This window comes from Solanum verrucosum, unplaced genomic scaffold (genome assembly GCF_900185275.1).
Source record: "Solanum verrucosum unplaced genomic scaffold, falcon-dt-bn FXZP01000281.1, whole genome shotgun sequence".
Taxonomy (NCBI): Eukaryota; Viridiplantae; Streptophyta; class Magnoliopsida; order Solanales; family Solanaceae; genus Solanum; species Solanum verrucosum.
The window spans coordinates 865,088-883,902 of NW_026020554.1; the positions used below are offsets into that span (position 1 = coordinate 865,088).

Genomic DNA, 18,815 nt, shown 5'->3' on the forward strand with positions numbered 1-18,815 from the left:
AAAAATAGTTGTTCAGTAATAATTGTCCAATTTAGAAAATCAAAAGATAATTTACCCTTTATGTCTATTTTACCCTTACTACTAAATAAGTATTATTTATTATCTAACACATTTTTCAAAACATTAAGCAGTGCTATTTTTGACATATGAGTATATTTTTGTTTATCCGTGTAATTTTGTCATCTTTTTTGCCATCCAAATCGGGATATAAGTAGGAAGAAAAGAAGCCCTAATTTTTATTGATCCGAATCTCAGTTGGACTCGAATTAGGTAATTTCTCTGTATACAATTTTTTCTCATCAACTCTTTTGCTTCCTTCAGTTCCGATCAATGAAGAAATTCATGTGTTTTCAACCAAGTTTTTCATTGATGATGATGATGGATTCTTTCTCAGCTGCAATCGAACCTTTTTTTGAAAACCAGTAATCTTTTTTTCTGTTTCGATCTCTGTGTTTTCGACTTTTCGCGATGAATTGCGAGTTACGCAGAGTTGTAGAGAAATCTCCGTGTGGTAGGTTTATTAGATACAGTGATATGTTGGGTGGAGGGGCTTATAAAGAAGTGTACATAGGGTATGATCGTGTTGTGCAAATTGAAATTGCTTGGAACCAAATCGTAGTAGATGAAGCATTAGAAAACCCTGAAAAGTTGTTCGCTGAGGGTATTTTGTTGAAATCGTTGAACCATGAAAGGGTTATGAAGTGTTTCTGTTATTGGTTCGATTCCAAGTCCAAAATTCTTAACATGATTACAGAGTTATTCCCTTCGGGTAGCTTGAAAAAGTATCTTGCGAATTCTGATGATAATGATAATGGTGTTGGTGCTGATTTGGTGAGTATTAAAAATTGGGGCAGGCAGATTCTTGAAGGTTTGAGCTTTCTCCATTGCCAAAACCCTAAGATCATCCATCGAGATATTAAGTGTGACAATGTGTTTGTTGATAGTGGTGGGAAGGAAATTACTCTTGGAGATTTTGGGTTGGCGATTTGTGTTATGGAGGGTAAGTTTGTGAAAGAGAAAGAGGCTAAAGGTACCCCGGAATTCATGGCTCCAGAGTGTTACGATGGAGAATACAACGAGTTGGTTGATATATATTCATTCGGAATGTGTCTTCTTGAGATGGTTACTGGTGAATATCCGTATATGGAATGTAGCAATGGGATTCAAATATTTAAGAAAGTGTACACTGGTTTAAAGCCTGCGTCTCTCGGAAAGGTGAAGGACTCTAGATTGAAAGATATTATTGAGAAATGCATGCTTCCCATGTCTGTTAGGCCATCTGCCGAAGAGTTGCTGAAAGATTCATTCTTTTTATACAACGATGGATCGTCAACATTGGAGTTGGAGGCTTGTGCTCCTGCTGCTGCTGCTAGTTTTGTAATTTGTCATCCTTTGAGAGGATTTCATTGTTATGCTAGGGATATTAGGAATTTATGTTTGGTGTGATGATTGGTATAGGATGGATCTCACGCCTTCTTGTTTTGGATTGATTGATTCTTTGTTGGAGTAATGAGCATTTTTCTTTTCCAGAATTCTTTGTTAATGTTAGAATTTAGTTGTGACTTGGCTATTGAGAAAGCAAATACATCTTCTTGATATATAAGTTAAATCCTTAATATGTTATGTATCTTCTACGTATCGTACTTTCATGGTGTTCTATCTTTAGCGAATTGTCACAACAATATATTAAAGACCATTACTATGAGTTATGTTAAACTGTTATTGGTGATGTTGAACTCTTTCAATTGATGCTCTTATTCATGTTTGTGATAGGGATTTCTGATTTTGAGTTTATCAGTTGGGCTGAAAATTCTTCTTTCTTCTTTTTTTTGCTTTGATCAACAATGGTCTGCTTGATGTTGGTTTTATCAGTTTCTGTTAGTTTTTATAAATTTTGTGTTCCTTGTGTAACTACAAATAGTTTTGTTAAATTTGATGGAAGTGCTGGCTAATACATCTAGAGTCCAGACTATTGACTGCATTTTAAAGCTGATCAAAGGAAAATTCAATTCAGAAAGTTGAAAGCACATATAATTTCTTTCCTAAATGAAAAGGTAATCTGGTACAACTTTTCTATCAAAAGTACTTGTAGAGTTCTGCTATTTCACCTCTATAAAAAGCATAGAACCATTCGACAGAGAGAAGCCAGAAGTTTCATACACAGTATGTCCACAGGCAGTCTATGCTCCAACCTGATAATTACTATAAAAATGGCTGCCTGTTGCATTCCAAGCTGCACAAGTATGCAATGGAAATTTCACCTTATTTCCATTGAATTATAAGAATAGACAAGTTAACTCCTGTGAAAGAATGTTCCCTAGTGCTCTTCTGGATTTGCATGTGTAAAAGCTTGCAAAATGGAGATCCCCATCATGAGCAAATGAGTTGATAAGCTGGAATCAACCTTGTCTTCCCTTTCCCTTACCCTTTCCATTTCCCTTTCCCTTTTTGCCACCTTTGTAAGCCTTTTTCCCCTTCTTGGTCTTCAAATATGATGCTCTTTGGGCCTTCTTCTCTCTTTCCTTTCGAACTTGATCAACATCTTTAATTTCTGATCGCACGTGGGCGTTAGGTACTGACCTATTGTTTCTCCCACCTCTGAAATTTCTGCCACCATCTTGACCTCTAGGACCACCTATTCAAACAGCACAAGGTCACAACCATCAACCATGATTTAATTTCATTGAATGTAAGCAGATACTATGTGTCAAACTACAAGCTTTCATTTGATTGAAACAACATAAGCTCACAGGATATTTGAAACAAAATGAATTTGAACTTCCATCACCAAGGAAACAACATGGAGCAGCATAATAGCACATGTTTCCTGGGAGGAAACGTAACCATAATATACTCTGAATGCAGTGAGAGGGCCATCAAATATACCAAGAAATATGTAGAATTCATCACTAAACATTAATAATGTCAAAGTTCTCTTAGAAGAGGGGTTCTAGATCATTACCAGCTAAACTAGTTGATTGTGCAGCAGAGTTTCCATCATTCGTTCCATTAAGAGATACTCTCTTGTGTGATTGGTCTTTCCACTTCTTGTATATCCCAGTTTTGTTGGTTTTTCCCTTAGAGCCGCTCTCTGTCTTTATCTGCACACCATTAACAAAAAGATGAAAAAAGTTTTGGAAAGCTGAGACCTGAAAACTTGAAAGCTTTGCCCAGTATAACAATCCTATAATGCAACAAGAAGGTCAAGTCAAATAAGAGCACATCTATGGGAACCTATAATAGTGTCCAAATACTGCCTCCGTGTTGCTTCTATAAAATCACTAGGCTTACATCCTTATCATAGTAAGCAGAATCGTTAGCCCTCACTTGCTGTTTGGTTTAAGCCCTTTCTTTTTCATTGTTTGGTACACATAACTGCTTAACTTCACAAAAGGCTTAAGGTATATAGGGGTAGTATTTTGGGCAAGCATGATTTCAAATCATTTCCCCACCTTATACAGAAATCATGATGCATCAAATATCATATACAGTTCAAAGATGAAACCCTGACAGGAAAAAACCAAAACAGTATCAACCTTATAAGTTATTCTATAGGTTATGTCCTCTAGTTGATACATAAAAGATTTAACTTTTAAAAAAATACTATCTTAATCTCCAACGGGTCCAAGAGAAAGTGAATACCAAAGAAAATGCATAAAGACCCATCAGACTCCATACTCCTTAGTCCTTAGAGCTACTTAGACTGATGAAATTTAATGCAATTATTATATTTCAGTTAGATAAAGTGTTCAAAATGATATTAAGAGTAAGGGGGGGGGGGGGGGGGGGGGGGGGGAGCTGCACTTTTTCTTCCTGAGCTTTCTGATCAACCAATCCCCTATTTCAGCATGTGTGTTAGGTGGGCTTTTTAATTTGCAAATGACAAGTTCCAATGTTTTATTTCATTTCCTCAGCATTAGTAGCTACTTTCATTATGAGGAGAATATATTTTAACGTATCAAATACAAAGTTATTATGGGAAGGGGGCATCACATCTTTTCGGTGCTCACAACATGAAAAGTAGGCTTGTTAAAACTCTCCTGCCACACTTCAAAGAAAACTAGATGTTCTATTCATCAAGCTTGCTGGTCCAGACAAAAAATAACATGCAAGGGCTTAAAAAAAGTACCTTCCCACTAGCTGTAACACGATCTCCATTGTTGAGCTTGATGTATTTCTTACTCCTCTGTGTTCAGAACATGCAATTAGCTTTCTAGAGAAAAACTACTCATTACAAGAAAAAGGCAGCGTCATTCGTCAATTATAAGTACCTTATCCCAATGATATGAAACCTTTTGTTTCTGTAACCCATTCTTGTCATCAGCTACCAAATCTAGAACAGCAGCATCCAACCTAATTTGTGCAAAATGCCAAAAAGAAACAATGTCAATAAATGCTAGTATGGTGGGTGTCTCAAGTCCTGATAAAGGAGAAGTGTCACATTAGGTTGATCGCAAAACTAGTCAATTTAGGAATCTTCAATTCTTTGCAATACTGAATACACATATTGGCAGTTTGAAGCAAACAAACTGCTGTATTGGAATTTTTCCTTTTCATTCATAGTTACATACGAAAAAATTTATTTCAAGATGTAGAACATGAAATTGGAAAAAATTCTGACTTTTATGATAGCTCCATGGACAAAAATGAAGCTTTGGATGCACCAAAAAGGTCATTCACAAGGTCTCAAGCCAAGGAGATACAAGCTAAGGTTGTTGAGATATAATGGGAGAACAAGAAGATGCTTTATTGTGGAAGAACCGAAGAAGATCTCGAGACTTGTGGAGAAACTCTGGCTAAGTTCTACACTTATTTCATGGTCCAAGTCCAAGATGAAGAAGATTGGATCCCATAAAGTGCCCCAAATTGACTCCTAAGGAAGGAGGGCTTTAAGAGGAGCGAAAAACACGACCAATTGCAAGTTACCAATTTAAAAAGAAAACGACCAATTGCTCACGTCATTGGTGTGTTTCTTGGTCCAAGAGGCATGTGTTTTGAAGACCATGTGCTATTACTTCACTTATTTCAGTTGGTTAGTTTGGGAAGTGTGACATCAATGCTACATGTTTTTTTTTGGAAACTTACTATACAATTCCATTTGACCTTGTGTATGGAATTGGATCTATTTTCGAAGCATCTACTATTCCTTTCCTTCCAAACAGACCACCATATACATGATGGTATTAACCTCCACCATCTCTTCTGACTCTCGGTGCCTCCTCTCTTTACCCAGCTCTTCAACACCTTTGACGTACGTTCTGGCATTGTCCAATTCAGATTTGAAATGCTAAGGAACAGATTCCAGATTTGAGCAGTGTAATTACAATGCAAGAAAAGGTGGCGGTTAGTTTCACTTGTCAAATTGCATAAAAAACACCTAGGGACCAGCTGTCTACCCTTCTTCTAAAGTACTTCCTGTGTTAAACAAGCTCTCTTTATCACTAGCCAAGTGAAGCATTTCACTTTTGTAGGAATATCCCCCTTCCAAAAATAGTTCCAGAGGTGTTTTGGTCTCCCTGCCATCACCTGGAGACCTCTTCTGTAAGCACTGTTGACTGAGAAAAAGCCATCTTTGCTGTGCTTCCACAACATCCTGTCTGTGGCATTTGCGATTATGTTCACTCCACCTAGCATCCCTAATATCTCAGCCACCCTTTCCACCTCGCAATCATTGAGAAGTCTTCTTAAAACTAGATCCCAACCCTGTTCAGTCCAGCAATCACCAACATTAGCATCAGGATTTCCACAAATTTAAAAAAGATCTGGAAAGAGATCCCTAAGAGGGGCTTGATCTATCCAAACATCCTTCCAAAATTTTGTTTTAGTGCCACTTCCCACCTTGATATATAAATTTGTCTCCATTTGTGGCCACAAGCTTCTAATTGATCTCCATGCACCCACACCATAAGGTTCTGTTGTGTTCTCTGAACACCAAGGGTTTAACTCACCATATTTAGCTATAATCACCTCTTTCCAGAGGGCATTTCTCTCTTCAGTGTACCTCCACAACCACTTCTTCAATAGGCTCTCATTTTGTAGTTTCAAATTCTTAATTCCCAACTCCCCCTCTGTCTTTGCTAAGTAGAGCAGTTTCCCAGTTTACTAAGTTATAGCCTTTTCCATCCTTGTTGCCTTGCCATAGGAATTTTCTCCTTAGCTTATCTAGATTTTCCACTACTTTTCCTGGGATTGGGAATTGAGACATCACATAAGTGGGCAGAGAATCAAGAACAGAGTTTATGAGGATCAATCTTCCTCCAAGTGAAAGATATTGAGCCTTCCATCCAGAAAGCTTCGTTTCAGTTTTCCTAGTCAAAGTTCCTATTTCTTTTCCTAGTTAGGTTTTATAACTTTTCCTAAAGGACTTCTTGTTCAAAATAGTATAGGATTTGATCTCTTACCCTTCTAGGACTAATCCTTCGATAGAGAATTGCTCAAGAAAATAGGTTATGGAATGGACAATGCCCAGAACCACTTTTGAGGTACTAACACGCTGGCAAGGAATTGGGAAGAGAGGATCAAAGGGAGATTGGTGGAAAAATGTATCTGCTTGCATTTGGTGGACACTATGGAAAGAAAGAAATGGAAGGTGTTTTGAAGGGAGGACTAGCAGTTCCCAGACGATCAAGATGAGATGCCTTAGTCTTTTGTTTTTTTTGGTGTAAGCAAGATTTAGTGGGGGAAGCAGATAGTTTAGTAGAGCTTATAGGACAATTGTAAATTTTTGAAAATTTGGTTTTGGATTTGAGAATGATGGCACCCCCGGGGGGTTAGTAAATCCCTCCTCATCAATTCCTTGATGAGGTCTTTTGTGTGAATACAAAGTTACCTATTTCAAAAAAAAGAAAATAGGTTATGGAACCCACACCCCTTAAGTTGATTTTGGAAGGTTGAAGAATGAATCCAAGAGTAGCCACTACAAGAGTTCAAAGGGAAGTCCTCTCAATTCAATTGATTATACTTTCTGTTGAAAATAACAAAAAGAACACCCCTATACATAGGGCTCAGGGATGTGTAACCTATTCCATTGGCAAATTGTTGTTGCTAGGAATCAATTAAGAGTGAGTCTAGGGTTATCTTGAAGTTCAAGATTCATTCTTACATTTCTTGATCCGTTTCAAATTCTATCTATATGTTTCTGTTCTAGTTTTTTTTAGCTTCCGCTCATTCTTACTTTTATTGATTCTATATTGGATCCCTAACGTGATTGCTAGCATATTATGCTGTATTAGCAGTTCAAAGCTAAACATTAACTTATGATCTTCAACCATAAACACATGAGAAAGCAGAAGAAACTACTTCAAGATGTGTAACATTAAACCTCTATCTTCCATGCTAATATGTATAATAGGTGAAACAATAGTGAAGCTTACCTTTTTGATTCAAAACCATGGGTTCCCCTCACGGAGAGTCCAGCCTCAAAATGCTGCCAGCAGAAGAATACAAGTTAGATTAGTCACTCCACAAGATGCAAATAAAAGAACATGAAAAGCGTAAGACTCCCAAGCAGGAAGTTAAAAATCCACAGAACACTAAGAATCACATGATTACTGACAATCTCCTAGTTCACAGTTAATTATTTACCTGATTTGTTGGTACCGCACTTATGAAGTACTCCTCATCTTTAAAAATCTTTGATTTCCTTTTAGAACCAGAAACTGTCCAAGTGCAAAAGAACAAATCAACAGAAGACCAAATTAAAATGAATATTATATCTGCAAAAGAAACAAATAAGCAAACCAATACTGTTTTTTTTCCTCATCTAGACCTAACAGTCCTTTTTTCTTTTCATTTTCCTTTTGATACAGCAGACATAGACCCCACCAAACCAATACTCCTCCTCAAGTATCCAACAATACTTTATTCCACTAGCTCCCTTGGTGACTTGAACCTCGAAACTCATGGGTTGAAGTGACGCCCTTTCTAATAGGATATCCCTCCCTCACCTTTAAACCTTACAATCATAATTGAGTGTTCTATTATTATTTTTAAATGATAACTGTGAGTACTTATTTTATGTCCCATTAATGGACTGTGAGTTATTTTTTTAAATGATAACTGTGAGGTATTTTTTTTTTGAGGTATTTTATCCTCAGTTAACTGTGAGTAGTAGTTTACTTGAATAAAATACTCACAGTTTTACACCCAATGGACATGTTGGAAAAGTAAGAAATAGGATCTTTTTCTCTACTCTAAAAAGAAGTTGAAAACCAGAACTTGGTAGTTTGGGTTACTGTCGAGATCTTACACCCAGAATCCAGAATATGAGAATATCAATAAGGTGATATATTGATCACATAAACAGTTTTATCTTTCTTCATCTAAATGGTGCTCTCTGTCTTTTTAAGTCTACTCCATTTGATGAATGGGGCGCAATATGTTCAAAATCAAATCATAACAGGCTCATAACTACACATCTGCCTATTCCAAGATGAGATAATACATCTTGCATCAATATGTCTGAACAGATGATTTAATGAGACAGAACCACAAAAAGGAAGAGTGAACGAGGACACACCTTGTTTCTCCTTCCTTTTTGAAGGTGTGGGATCAATATCATCTTCCTGCAATAGAATAGAAACAAAATTCAAATGAACACATTTAATCACCATTTGCAAATTATAAGACCAAATCATATGCTGAGAAGGATTCTTATAACATCATATCAAATAGTTAGAAGATAACTTCTCTCCACAAAAAGATAGCTGAAGGGAGAACTTCCAACAACTAAATAGTGCCAGCTGCACCATGACGCCATGTCACTTCCCCCAAATACAAGCATGCTTGTTCAGGCCAAGCAAAAATCACTGTTCTATGGCACTGATCTTCCACTCAGGATACTCTCTTTTTTTTGCAGTAAGTTGTTGTACTAGAAAGGCATCAAGAAGATACATGAAATTTCAGGATACTTTTCAATATATCCTCAATTTTGTAGCCTAAACATCAGTATTACAACTCACTCATATTGACTTTTCAGTGAGCATGTGATATTCTTTCCCTGCCCTTTGGTTTCTGTGTTAGACCCATTTTCAAATCATGCATGCCATATCAGCTGGACCATGACACCATGTCACTTCCCCCAAATACAAGCATGCTTGTTCAGGCCAAGCAAAAAATCACTGTTTTACGGCACTAATCTTCTACTCTGGATACTCTCTCTTTTTTTTTTGTAGTAAGTTGTTGTATTAGAAAGGCATCAAGAAGATACATGAAATCTCAGGATACTTTTCAATATATCCTCAATTTTGTAGCCTAAACATCAGTATTACAACTCACTCATATTGACTTTTCAGTGAGCATGTGATTTTCCCTGTCTTGGTTTCTGTGTTTGACCCATTTCCAAATCCATGTCTGCCATAGCAACATTCTTATTTGAAAACCAAAAAAAATCAAGCAAAAGAAAGAAACTACAGTACCCACCAGGATAGTTTTATTAGAGTGAAGGATATCTTTCCAAAAACTAAGACAAAGACAACACAACGACTCCCACATACTCCAGCTCATTTCGAACTTTGTACCAAAGAAAAATAGCATAAAATGAAGGCATACACCCATCAGGAAAAGAATAAGAGTCTGCAGATATCAAACAACTTTTATATACTAACTATTTGACAAGTAACACCCATGTGTTCTTCACCAGGTTGAGGTTTGTGGTTTAACTGGAAATGAAACAACACATGTTGCATATATCTATGTTCCATTGTGCAAGTTATACAGCACCTAAACTTGGTAAACAAAGGGCATCTCATTCCATAATGCAGGAATTTCAAGAGAGCATCTAGGTTCTAAGTCAATAATTTCAAAAGTTACCAGCATCTGAGAATATCGTGTTACAGATCCATAGAATACCTTGTCCTTTTAGATTTCCTGTCTGTATTATGAAAACAACTAGAGAGCACACTCAAAGAGCATCTAAACAAAAAATCACACAAAGAAAGGAGCTTCACCTTTGAAGCAGGAACACTCGAGCGCTGTTGACGAACTTTATTGATGACCTCCTCATGAATAGCTCTTTTCATCTTCATCACATCAACCATTTGATTCTGCATGGGTTATCCAAAATATTAATTAAGAATCACCTCTAAGACATACTTGGGAATGGGGAAGAACAATGTGCAAGTTGACTAAGAATTCCAGTAACACATAAGTTCCGAAGACATGATGGTAAATATACATCTAACTGGAAATCTTAGAATACATTACCTTTGGTACTACATATACTCCAGAATTAAGCTTTTAACGACTTTCGACATAATGCACCTCAATGTAATAAGAACACACAATATTTCATGTTAAATAAATACAATATAAAATTTCATATGCTTTCACTCTTCAAGTACTCATGTTCATTACCTTTTTAATTTACCAGCAGTTTAAATTTTACACATTCTTTAACCCTCACTCCCTGATATTATTTTTTAATGACTGTGGTGTCTGGGCCAGCTTTCACGCACCTCAACTAATTCCACGGGATACCTGCCACCTCCCACGAGCTTTAGTTACTAGGTAACTTTCCGGCTAGGACAGATGGGAAGAATCACCTAATATTTTACCTCATGGTTCTCAACCACTTCATTGACCAGTAGGGTGTCACCCTTGGGTCTCACTCACTCCCTAAATTTATTTATGTTTCTGCGGTTAAGGCCTTTAGCAGCGAATTCATGCTTTGATTTAACAGTTACTTGCCAACTACACACAGAATATAGTTTATAATTTATTAAGGTGGAATTTATCCCACAATAATGGAGAAGGCATTTTCTAGAGGTAGGTTATATATTGTATTTGTGTACAGTGAGGAAAAGACCATTCTACAAATGGTCAAATTTTGCTCCATAACCATAAGTACGTGTAAAATGGAGAGAGGCAAGAAAAGGTGTTCGCAGGAGTGCATTCTATGTTTTTATGTCAAGATTCAGAGTCTTGAAAAAGAATTACAATGCTGCGCATGTATATGTACCAACTAGTTAAACCTTTTATTTTACTCACTTTTTTTACTTGTAGTCTAAACAAGCAACTTGAAAAACTCTCTATGGCATGTTGGAATCGGGATGGAAATCAGTCGGGGCACAGGGAGAGATGGAAGATTGTCCCGGCCTGCATTTGGTGGACTATTTGGCTGGAAAGGAATCAAAGATGTTTGGAGAACAAGAGCTGCTCTATGGAGAAGATGAAGCTGAAATATTTAGTTCTTTTCTATTTTTGGTGTAAACATGAATATCCTCATGAAGATGAGGATATCACTAGTATGTTAGAGTCCTTAAGGAGTTCATAGGAAAACAGCAACACTTTTGTATTTCTGATTGTAAGTATTACTGGAATACATCCTGAGTATTCCTGTGTTTATAATACAAGTTACCTTTTCAAAAAAAAAAAAAAAACTCTCTATGTTTTTACTAGAATAATCTTGTCCAATTCTCTTGTAGTTCATATGACTGCTTGTTTAATCTATCTAGCCTTCTATATAATTGTTGTGAACTTGCTTCATTCATGACTTACGAAAAAAATATTTTATGCATGTCTCAAATGTAGCTTCTATTTTGCTTATTTGTCTATTTCATGGAAGAGGGAAACGAAAATGTAACAAGTGCATACAGTTTCAATTACTATTATTGTTGAAATTTATACTTGGAAAAATACACAGAGCATTATATGGAATTGATAGTAAACGAAAAGAAAGAAATGTGGTTATGGAGATAAACTTTAGGCATTTGAGGTTGGATAAATTTGACCGAAGGGAGCAAACAAAATTCATTTGCGGTGGATAGTATGCAACTACCTAAACAACATATTTAACATTTTTCAGAGATAAAGAGTCTTCAGTGGCAGTATGAAGTAGAATTTATGATCTTATTTTATTCTAAATTTTCGCTATCGCACTTTTATAACAACCTAGGAGTAACCCTTCCTCATGTGTGATGCATAGAGGTGTAAGATTTGTTCTTTGTAGTTGATTTCTTTATGTCTGGTTGTATCTCGTCTTGAACACTTTAGCTTGATTTGAAGCCAAACATCTCAAATTAATTTTAGCCCTTAAATTGTAATTATGTCTTCATCTTTATCACAAAAATTGAGCATTTCTTTGGCCCTTATGATTCTGAATAAGTTGTTTTCAAAATATAAAGTTTGTGATGTATGTTTAAGCAAGGTTATCTGAAACTAAAAGGAACTAACGAGAAAGAAACTGTCTTTAAGACTTAAATATACAATTAGAATCTGAATAAGAGGCTTAAACTATTAGAAAAACATTTGTTTCCAATTTGTAAAACGTGGTCAAGATAACATGCTACCCGTTGCTCTCAATTATCAAAGTGATCGACTTTCTTTATTGCAAAGTCGTACTTATTTTTTCCATTGAGAAGAGAACTGTATCAGCCTCTGAAGAAGTTGGCACTTCACATCACCCCTTTGTGTTCATTTTTATCTAATTAATACTTTTTTGCTTCATATATGTAGAGCATCTCTACCTCCCCGAGGTAGTGGTAAGCTCTACGTTCACTCTACCCTCCCCAGACCCCACTTAATGGGACTTCACTGGGTATGTTGTTGTTGTTGTTGTTCGTTTATGTAGAGTTTTTATGTCAAGAATATAGTTTTCTGTGTGTGCAATGTTTTTAAGTTTTGTGTTGTTGAATACGTACAAAAACAAAGGACTTCAATTTTGTCAACATTTCTAGCCACTTCATTAAGAAAAACATTTCTAGCCAACATAAGCTGAACGAATTTCATACACAAGATGATATATAATTTAATTTATTTTTGAAACAGGTAATGTTGTACACAAGATGATATACTTATCAACAATTAATGATGAACACGTGACCGATCAATTTTGTTTGCATTTTCGAGAATTTATATTGGGTATGGTTTCTTTGTTAACCAATAAGATTAACATTCATCATTTTCAGTACGAAGAATTATTTCTTTAACTTCCATTTTATAACTCAAAAAGATTCTTTAATAATATTATGTGATTTTAAAAAGTTTATACTCATTGATATGGGGTACGTGTGCACGTGTCCAGATACTAGTCAGAGAACATGATGTGAAAGCCAATAGGAGCTGTAGAAAAATAAACACAAGCTGCATTCAAAAGAGACCATAAATTATAACAGGAATTTGAAGTTCTCCATGTTCTAGTTGATATAATAGCAGCTAACATAAAGGATAAGAAGTTTACTTGTTTTTTTGACTTAGCGGCTTCACCTTCAGCTTCCAGGATTGTCTGCTTAGGTCTATAACAAGATGTAATGTTAAAGAACAGAAATAATATCCTTCCTCCATGGACAACATAACAATCAAAAATACAAAAGGACTTGTAGAATAACCTGAAGGCCTTCAAGCGTTCAGAAAAGGCCATTGCTGATAATTCATTACCACGGAGGTCATTTTTGAACATTGGATGCAACCCTTCGCGGGGTAGGTCTTTTACTCTTTTAATGGACTCTTTAGAAGGCCTTGATTTTGTCTTTGAGTACAACCCAAATGCTTTAGTGCATGGCCTCTGCAGAGTTTCTAGTTCAGTTGAATGATCAATGATTTCCCGAACTCTATCTGAGAGGAGATCTAGAACAGTTTGTGGAAAACGTCCATAGACAGTTTCTCCATTGGCAACTGCTTGATCTATTTTGGACAGGACTCCATCCATATCTTGGAAAACCTCTTCCTCAGTTGGTGCAGCCCTGATTGGTTTAGATAGAAAGAGATGAAGATCTAACAAATAAGCCATGTCGTCGGATGTGACAAGAGAATATGCAGTGCCAATACGACCAGCCCTTGCAGCTCGCCCAACTCGATGAACAAAAAGTTTAGGTTTGGTAGGAAAATCAAAGTTGATAACATTATCAAGCAGTGGAATATCAATTCCTCTAGCAGCCACATCAGTCACAATGAGCACCATGGTCTTTCTTGCTCTAAATCTAGAAACATGAATTTTGCGAGCATCGTGATCCATATCACCATAACAAACAGAAGCTTCAACACCCTCTTCTCTTAAAAGAATGTTGAGGAACTCAACATGATACTTGGTGGAAACAAAAACTATAGTTTGCTGATCAGAAGTTATTTGTTCACGAATCAGATACAGAAGTGCAGCATGCTTCTCCTCCTGTCTTACAGTGAAAAATGCAACCTTCAAGTCTGGACTTATCTTTGTATCCAAATCAAGCCTCACAAGCTGAGGGTCTCGAAGCCCAGCCTTGGCAAATTCAGCAAGGGCACTGGGTAAAGTTGCACTGAAAAGCAGAGTCTGGCGATTCTCACCTAGACGGGTGAGAATTGTATGCAATTGCTCAGCAAAACCCATGCTAAACAAACAATCAGCTTCATCAAAAACAACATACTCCACAGTGCGCAGTGACATATCATCAACCTCAGATAAATGGTGCATGAGCCGACCAGGAGTTGCAATTATAATATCAGGACTTTGTGCCAATTCTTCAAATTGGCTTTCCATACTATCACCACCAACCAACAAACTAACCCGAATATCTGCATCAAGGAGAAAAAAAATCAGCTTTTACCATTTGAGGCTACAGGTAATTCGACTAAAACTCATAGCACCAACACGAAAAGCGGTAATTCTAACAATCTTCCCTCCTTTCTTTTGTTACGTCACACAAAATGGGACTTTTAGTCTTTAACCTAAGTATAGATTTAACAATACTATACAATACAATTTAAGTAGCAATAAAAACAAGCATTGTATTAAAACTACAACACAACACAATACAATACAATAGGTAACAATTATCCAAACAAGCCAAATACGAGAGGAAAAAGCAAAGCACCTGTGAATCGACCAAGTTCTTTGGTAAACTTAAGTGTTTGAAGCGCCAAATCCCTAGTTGGAGAAAGAATTAGAGCTCTAACACCAGCTTGAGGCACATGCTGCTTCAATTTCTCAAGCATAGGCACAAGGAACGCCGCCGTTTTACCAGAACCAGTACGGGCCATAGCAACAACATCGAATCCAGAGAGTATAAGTGGCATTGTTTTACGCTGAATAGGCGTAGGAACTCTGTAACCTTTTCGTTTGATTCCTCTGAAGATATTAGAGCTTAAGCCTAATGACTCAAATCCTCCTGATTTTGCCTTCTTCTTCTGCTTCTCTCTACGTTTCAGCTCCGCTTTGGAGCTAACCAGAATCGCCATTGGAGAGTTAGAAGCGAAGAAAGTTTTGGTGGCTCACTGGAGAAGAGAATGAACAAAGGGTTTTTGGACCTAATTCCTGGGTTTTGTAATTTACGATTTTATCTTCTTTAAATTATTTTTTTAGCTTAACTAGTCTACCCTATTTAAGGCAACAAAAAAAAAGAGTGAAAATATAAAAAGAGTGACTCACAATTATAATTACCATCGTCGTGTTGTCAATCACTATTATTGATCACTATCATATTTTACTTGTTCACACTCAAAGTTAAAGGTCATATTTATCAGTTAACGTCAAATTAATGATCATGTTTATGTAATATGCCTAGTTACTATTCATTGTCATCACCACTAGTCCACTATCATCACAACTAGTATAATTATCAACTATCATTAGCACTATGAACCATCATCACATATTATCATCGTGACTAGTAACATCAACCAATTTCACTATTATTATGACCTCCCACTATCGCGCCAACCACTACAATACCAACTACCTCCACCGTTACAACTATCATCACCAACATTACTAGCCAATAGTCACTAGCACTAACTATTACCACCACTATTACTAGCCACTAGCATCAATCATATTGCTACTATCCAGAGGCATATCCAAGAAGGGGTCACCGAGTTCACGTGAACTCATGCTCCCCTTCTGAAATCATATATAGTAGTGTTATATTTTTTTAAAATATTTAAACACTTGAAGTATTATACCGTGCGATTATGTTGGGTGCACCTCTCTAAGTGAGGTTAGAAATTTGAATCTTTTAGTTATCTTATTTTATTTTCCTTTTTAAAATTGGGTAATGTCTCTCTAAGTGGTTTGGATAGGTAAAAATAACTTTGGACCTATAATTTTAAAATTTTAATTATTTTTAGTGATAAGAATCTAAATGTTAAATCGATCAAATTTATATCTTAGATCCACCTTTTTGTAATAGTGCACCCATCATCTCAAAATCCTGGATACGCCTCTGCTACTATCACTACAAACCATCTCCATCATTACTAACAGACATAAATATTTTATTTTTAATCAAATAATAATTTTATTTTATTAAAAATATTTTTTTTATATTTAATTACTTTCTATTTGAATTAATATTTATTAAGTATGTTTTAACAAAAAATAAATTGTGCATATTCTTTTTCTTAGTAAATAAAACAATTTTTATTAAGATCAAATTAGCTCATTACAAAACCAAATAGTGTTGATCCATTGTTTCTCTATATTATATCAAATAAGCAGAAGAAAATCAAAAATCATTTCGACTCCTTTTACATAGGCTATCAAAATAGTAAATTATTTACTCTACACTCGTGTATTCATGAATAAAGTTATTTCTCTACATCTTTTTTCCATCTGATAATTGTTGTTTTGAAATCTGATCAAGTTGCGCTCTCTCCATAACAGTTATCACCAAAGCAAACAAACAGTTGTTTGTACTCCATTTTCCTGATTTCTTATTTGCCCATTTTTGAGTTTTGGGTCTTTTTCCCTTTCTATGTGAATAAATAAAGGAAACATTACCTATATAAACACCTTTTTTTTTTCTTCATAATTTCCATTATTCTCTATCAGTTCTAAAATTTTCCAAAATTCCTTATTTTTTAGTGTAACACAAACATAACTCCCACTCCCCAAACTCATGTTTATCACTTCCTGATTTCACTCCATACATCTCTCCCATCCTTTTCTTCTTCTCCAACTTTAGATTCCCACGATTTTTTGCTCCTTTTTTCACGCCACAAATTTTTCCACAATTATCCCATTAATCCATTTTTGAATTTCAAATATTTTCTCTTTCGAATTAATGATTTCAAGTTATTCAAGAGGTAGATCTCTTTTCATACCTTCAGTTTTCAGTTTCATCTTCAAAAATCGCAAATACATATGAATAAAAGTTCATATTTCAATATTGGGCTTACCCAATTACTTGAAGAAGGAAGCATCTTCGACTTCATTTTTTTTTAAATATTTTTCGTGGGTCACCTATTTTAGTATTCTAGTAATACTCTTTCAAGCACACTGAATTTGAAATTCTTATATCATCTTGTAATCATTTTTTCTCTTGGAATTGAACATAATATGATTCAATGGTTAATAATAGTATTCTTGCAGGAGCTTCTGCAAGACTAGTTTGCTACAACGGGAAGAATGCAATTGTTCAATCAGCCATAACAGACAAGAATAGTGAGTTTCGGATCGTGCCCAAATCATTAATAGGAGCATATATGGGCAAGTGCAAGGTGTACTTAGTGAACTCACTAAATCCCACTTGTAATGTCCCAATAAACTTCAACGGCGGAAAAACAGCTTCTAAAGTGAATGTTGAGATGGAGAAGTCGAAACAAATCAGATTGTTGATTTTTTTTCCCGATTTTTTCTTGTTCATCTTTTTCTGATATATATGGGTTCAAATTTGTAATGTATTCAGTTGTTTTTGTTTCTTAAATTAATGTATACTGCTTTCGTTTCAACATTATGATACATTACAATTTCATTGTGTACAATGTATCGTGTTCAAATTACTAAATCATCTTACGACTATAGTTTGTGATACATATTATGTTAATTTTTTTTCTTAATTAATGTATAATGCCTTTGTTTCAATATTACATTACAATTTATCATGCACAGTGTATATCATGTTCAAATATTAGTTTTGATACATAACCTTAATTAGTTTTGATACTTGATACAAAACTTCTACCAAGTGTATCGTTTATCATGTATCTAGGTGTGACTATGTATCTTCTACCTTATTCAAATTTAGAAGGATGTGTATCCGTACACACTACCAAATTATATGCGTGATACATAAATCTTACTATTTTCATAGCTAAATATGTGTGGTAAATTTTTTTGTACAAATTGATACATAACAACATGTCATGACTACATAATAGCGATCTTGGCACACAACAATACATCTGATACTTATTAACTTATATATATGATACATTAAAGTGCCACACAAGTATGTATCAAATTCATAAATGGTGATACAAAAATGTTATTATCAAAAGTTTGTTTAGTTTGAGGCAAAATGTGAAGATTTTGCATCTATGTATCTGATACAATAAATATGAAGCAAATTAATACATAAATTAAATTTGTCTAATTGTTAGTAAAAAGAAACGTAAGCGTAATCTATGGGATTTAATTAGATTTTCAGATTTATTTCCTGTTTTAGTGCAATAGATTAACACTTACTGTAGGACAACATTCGTGTATCCGGATGGCTGATATTTTAGGGAATTTTTGTAAAATAGAAAAGAGTAGGGATAAAATGTAATTTAAGTCTTACACTATGAGATTTATGTAAGTTATACACAAATAAAAGTCCAAGGTTTTGGATCTCCTTCCTTTTCTTTGTCGATAAATTTAGCCCAATTTGACTAGCTCACTTTACCCATAAGCCCATTATTATGGTGCATATGTAAGACTTTCTTTTGTATAAAAACAAGGGTGATATCCAAAACTGTAACAACTACAGGGGTATCAAATTGTTGAGCCATACTATGAAGATTTGGGAGAGAGTGGTGGAGATGAGGGTGAGCAGAGGGGTGTCCATCTCTGAGAATCAGTTTGGATTCATGCCGGGACGTTCGACCACCGAAGCCATTCATCTTATGTGTAGATTGGTAGAAAA

At 35.4% G+C, this 18,815-nt stretch overlaps 2 protein-coding genes across 2 annotated transcripts; one reads left to right on the forward strand and one right to left on the reverse strand.

The window, feature by feature from the left end:
• Nucleotides 1-244: 244 nt before the first annotated feature.
• On the forward strand, nucleotides 245-1,627 carry LOC125810060 (serine/threonine-protein kinase WNK8-like). Its single transcript, XM_049489576.1, has one exon. The coding sequence runs from the start codon at nucleotides 469-471 to the stop codon at nucleotides 1,444-1,446; it is 978 nt and encodes a 325-aa protein (XP_049345533.1). The 5' UTR covers nucleotides 245-468; the 3' UTR covers nucleotides 1,447-1,627.
• A 444-nt stretch (nucleotides 1,628-2,071) lies between these two features.
• Nucleotides 2,072-15,237, reverse strand: LOC125810034 (putative DEAD-box ATP-dependent RNA helicase 29). Its single transcript, XM_049489548.1, has 11 exons — nucleotides 14,787-15,237; nucleotides 13,326-14,487; nucleotides 13,178-13,232; nucleotides 9,948-10,043; nucleotides 8,519-8,564; nucleotides 7,585-7,658; nucleotides 7,374-7,426; nucleotides 4,272-4,353; nucleotides 4,130-4,186; nucleotides 2,963-3,101; nucleotides 2,072-2,635 (listed from the first exon to the last, which is right to left on the reverse strand). The coding sequence occupies exons 1-11, from the start codon at nucleotides 15,148-15,150 to the stop codon at nucleotides 2,400-2,402; spliced, it is 2,364 nt and encodes a 787-aa protein (XP_049345505.1). The 5' UTR covers nucleotides 15,151-15,237; the 3' UTR covers nucleotides 2,072-2,399.
• Nucleotides 15,238-18,815: the final 3,578 nt, after the last annotated feature.

Bases quoted from the DNA above. Each gene is read 5' to 3' on its own strand.
- LOC125810060 (XM_049489576.1), top strand. From the start codon at position 469: ATGAATTGCGAGTTACGCAGAGTTGTAGAGAAATCTCCGTGTGGTAGG.
- LOC125810034 (XM_049489548.1), bottom strand. From the start codon at position 15,150: ATGGCGATTCTGGTTAGCTCCAAAGCGGAGCTGAAACGTAGAGAGAAG. The intron at 10,044-13,177 runs GTAAACTTCTTA...TAACCCATGCAG, and splicing joins CCGCTAAGTCAAAAAAACAA to AATCAAATGGTTGATGTGAT. The intron at 7,659-8,518 runs GTGTGTCCTCGT...GCACTTGGACAG, and splicing joins AAAAAGGAAGGAGAAACAAG to TTTCTGGTTCTAAAAGGAAA.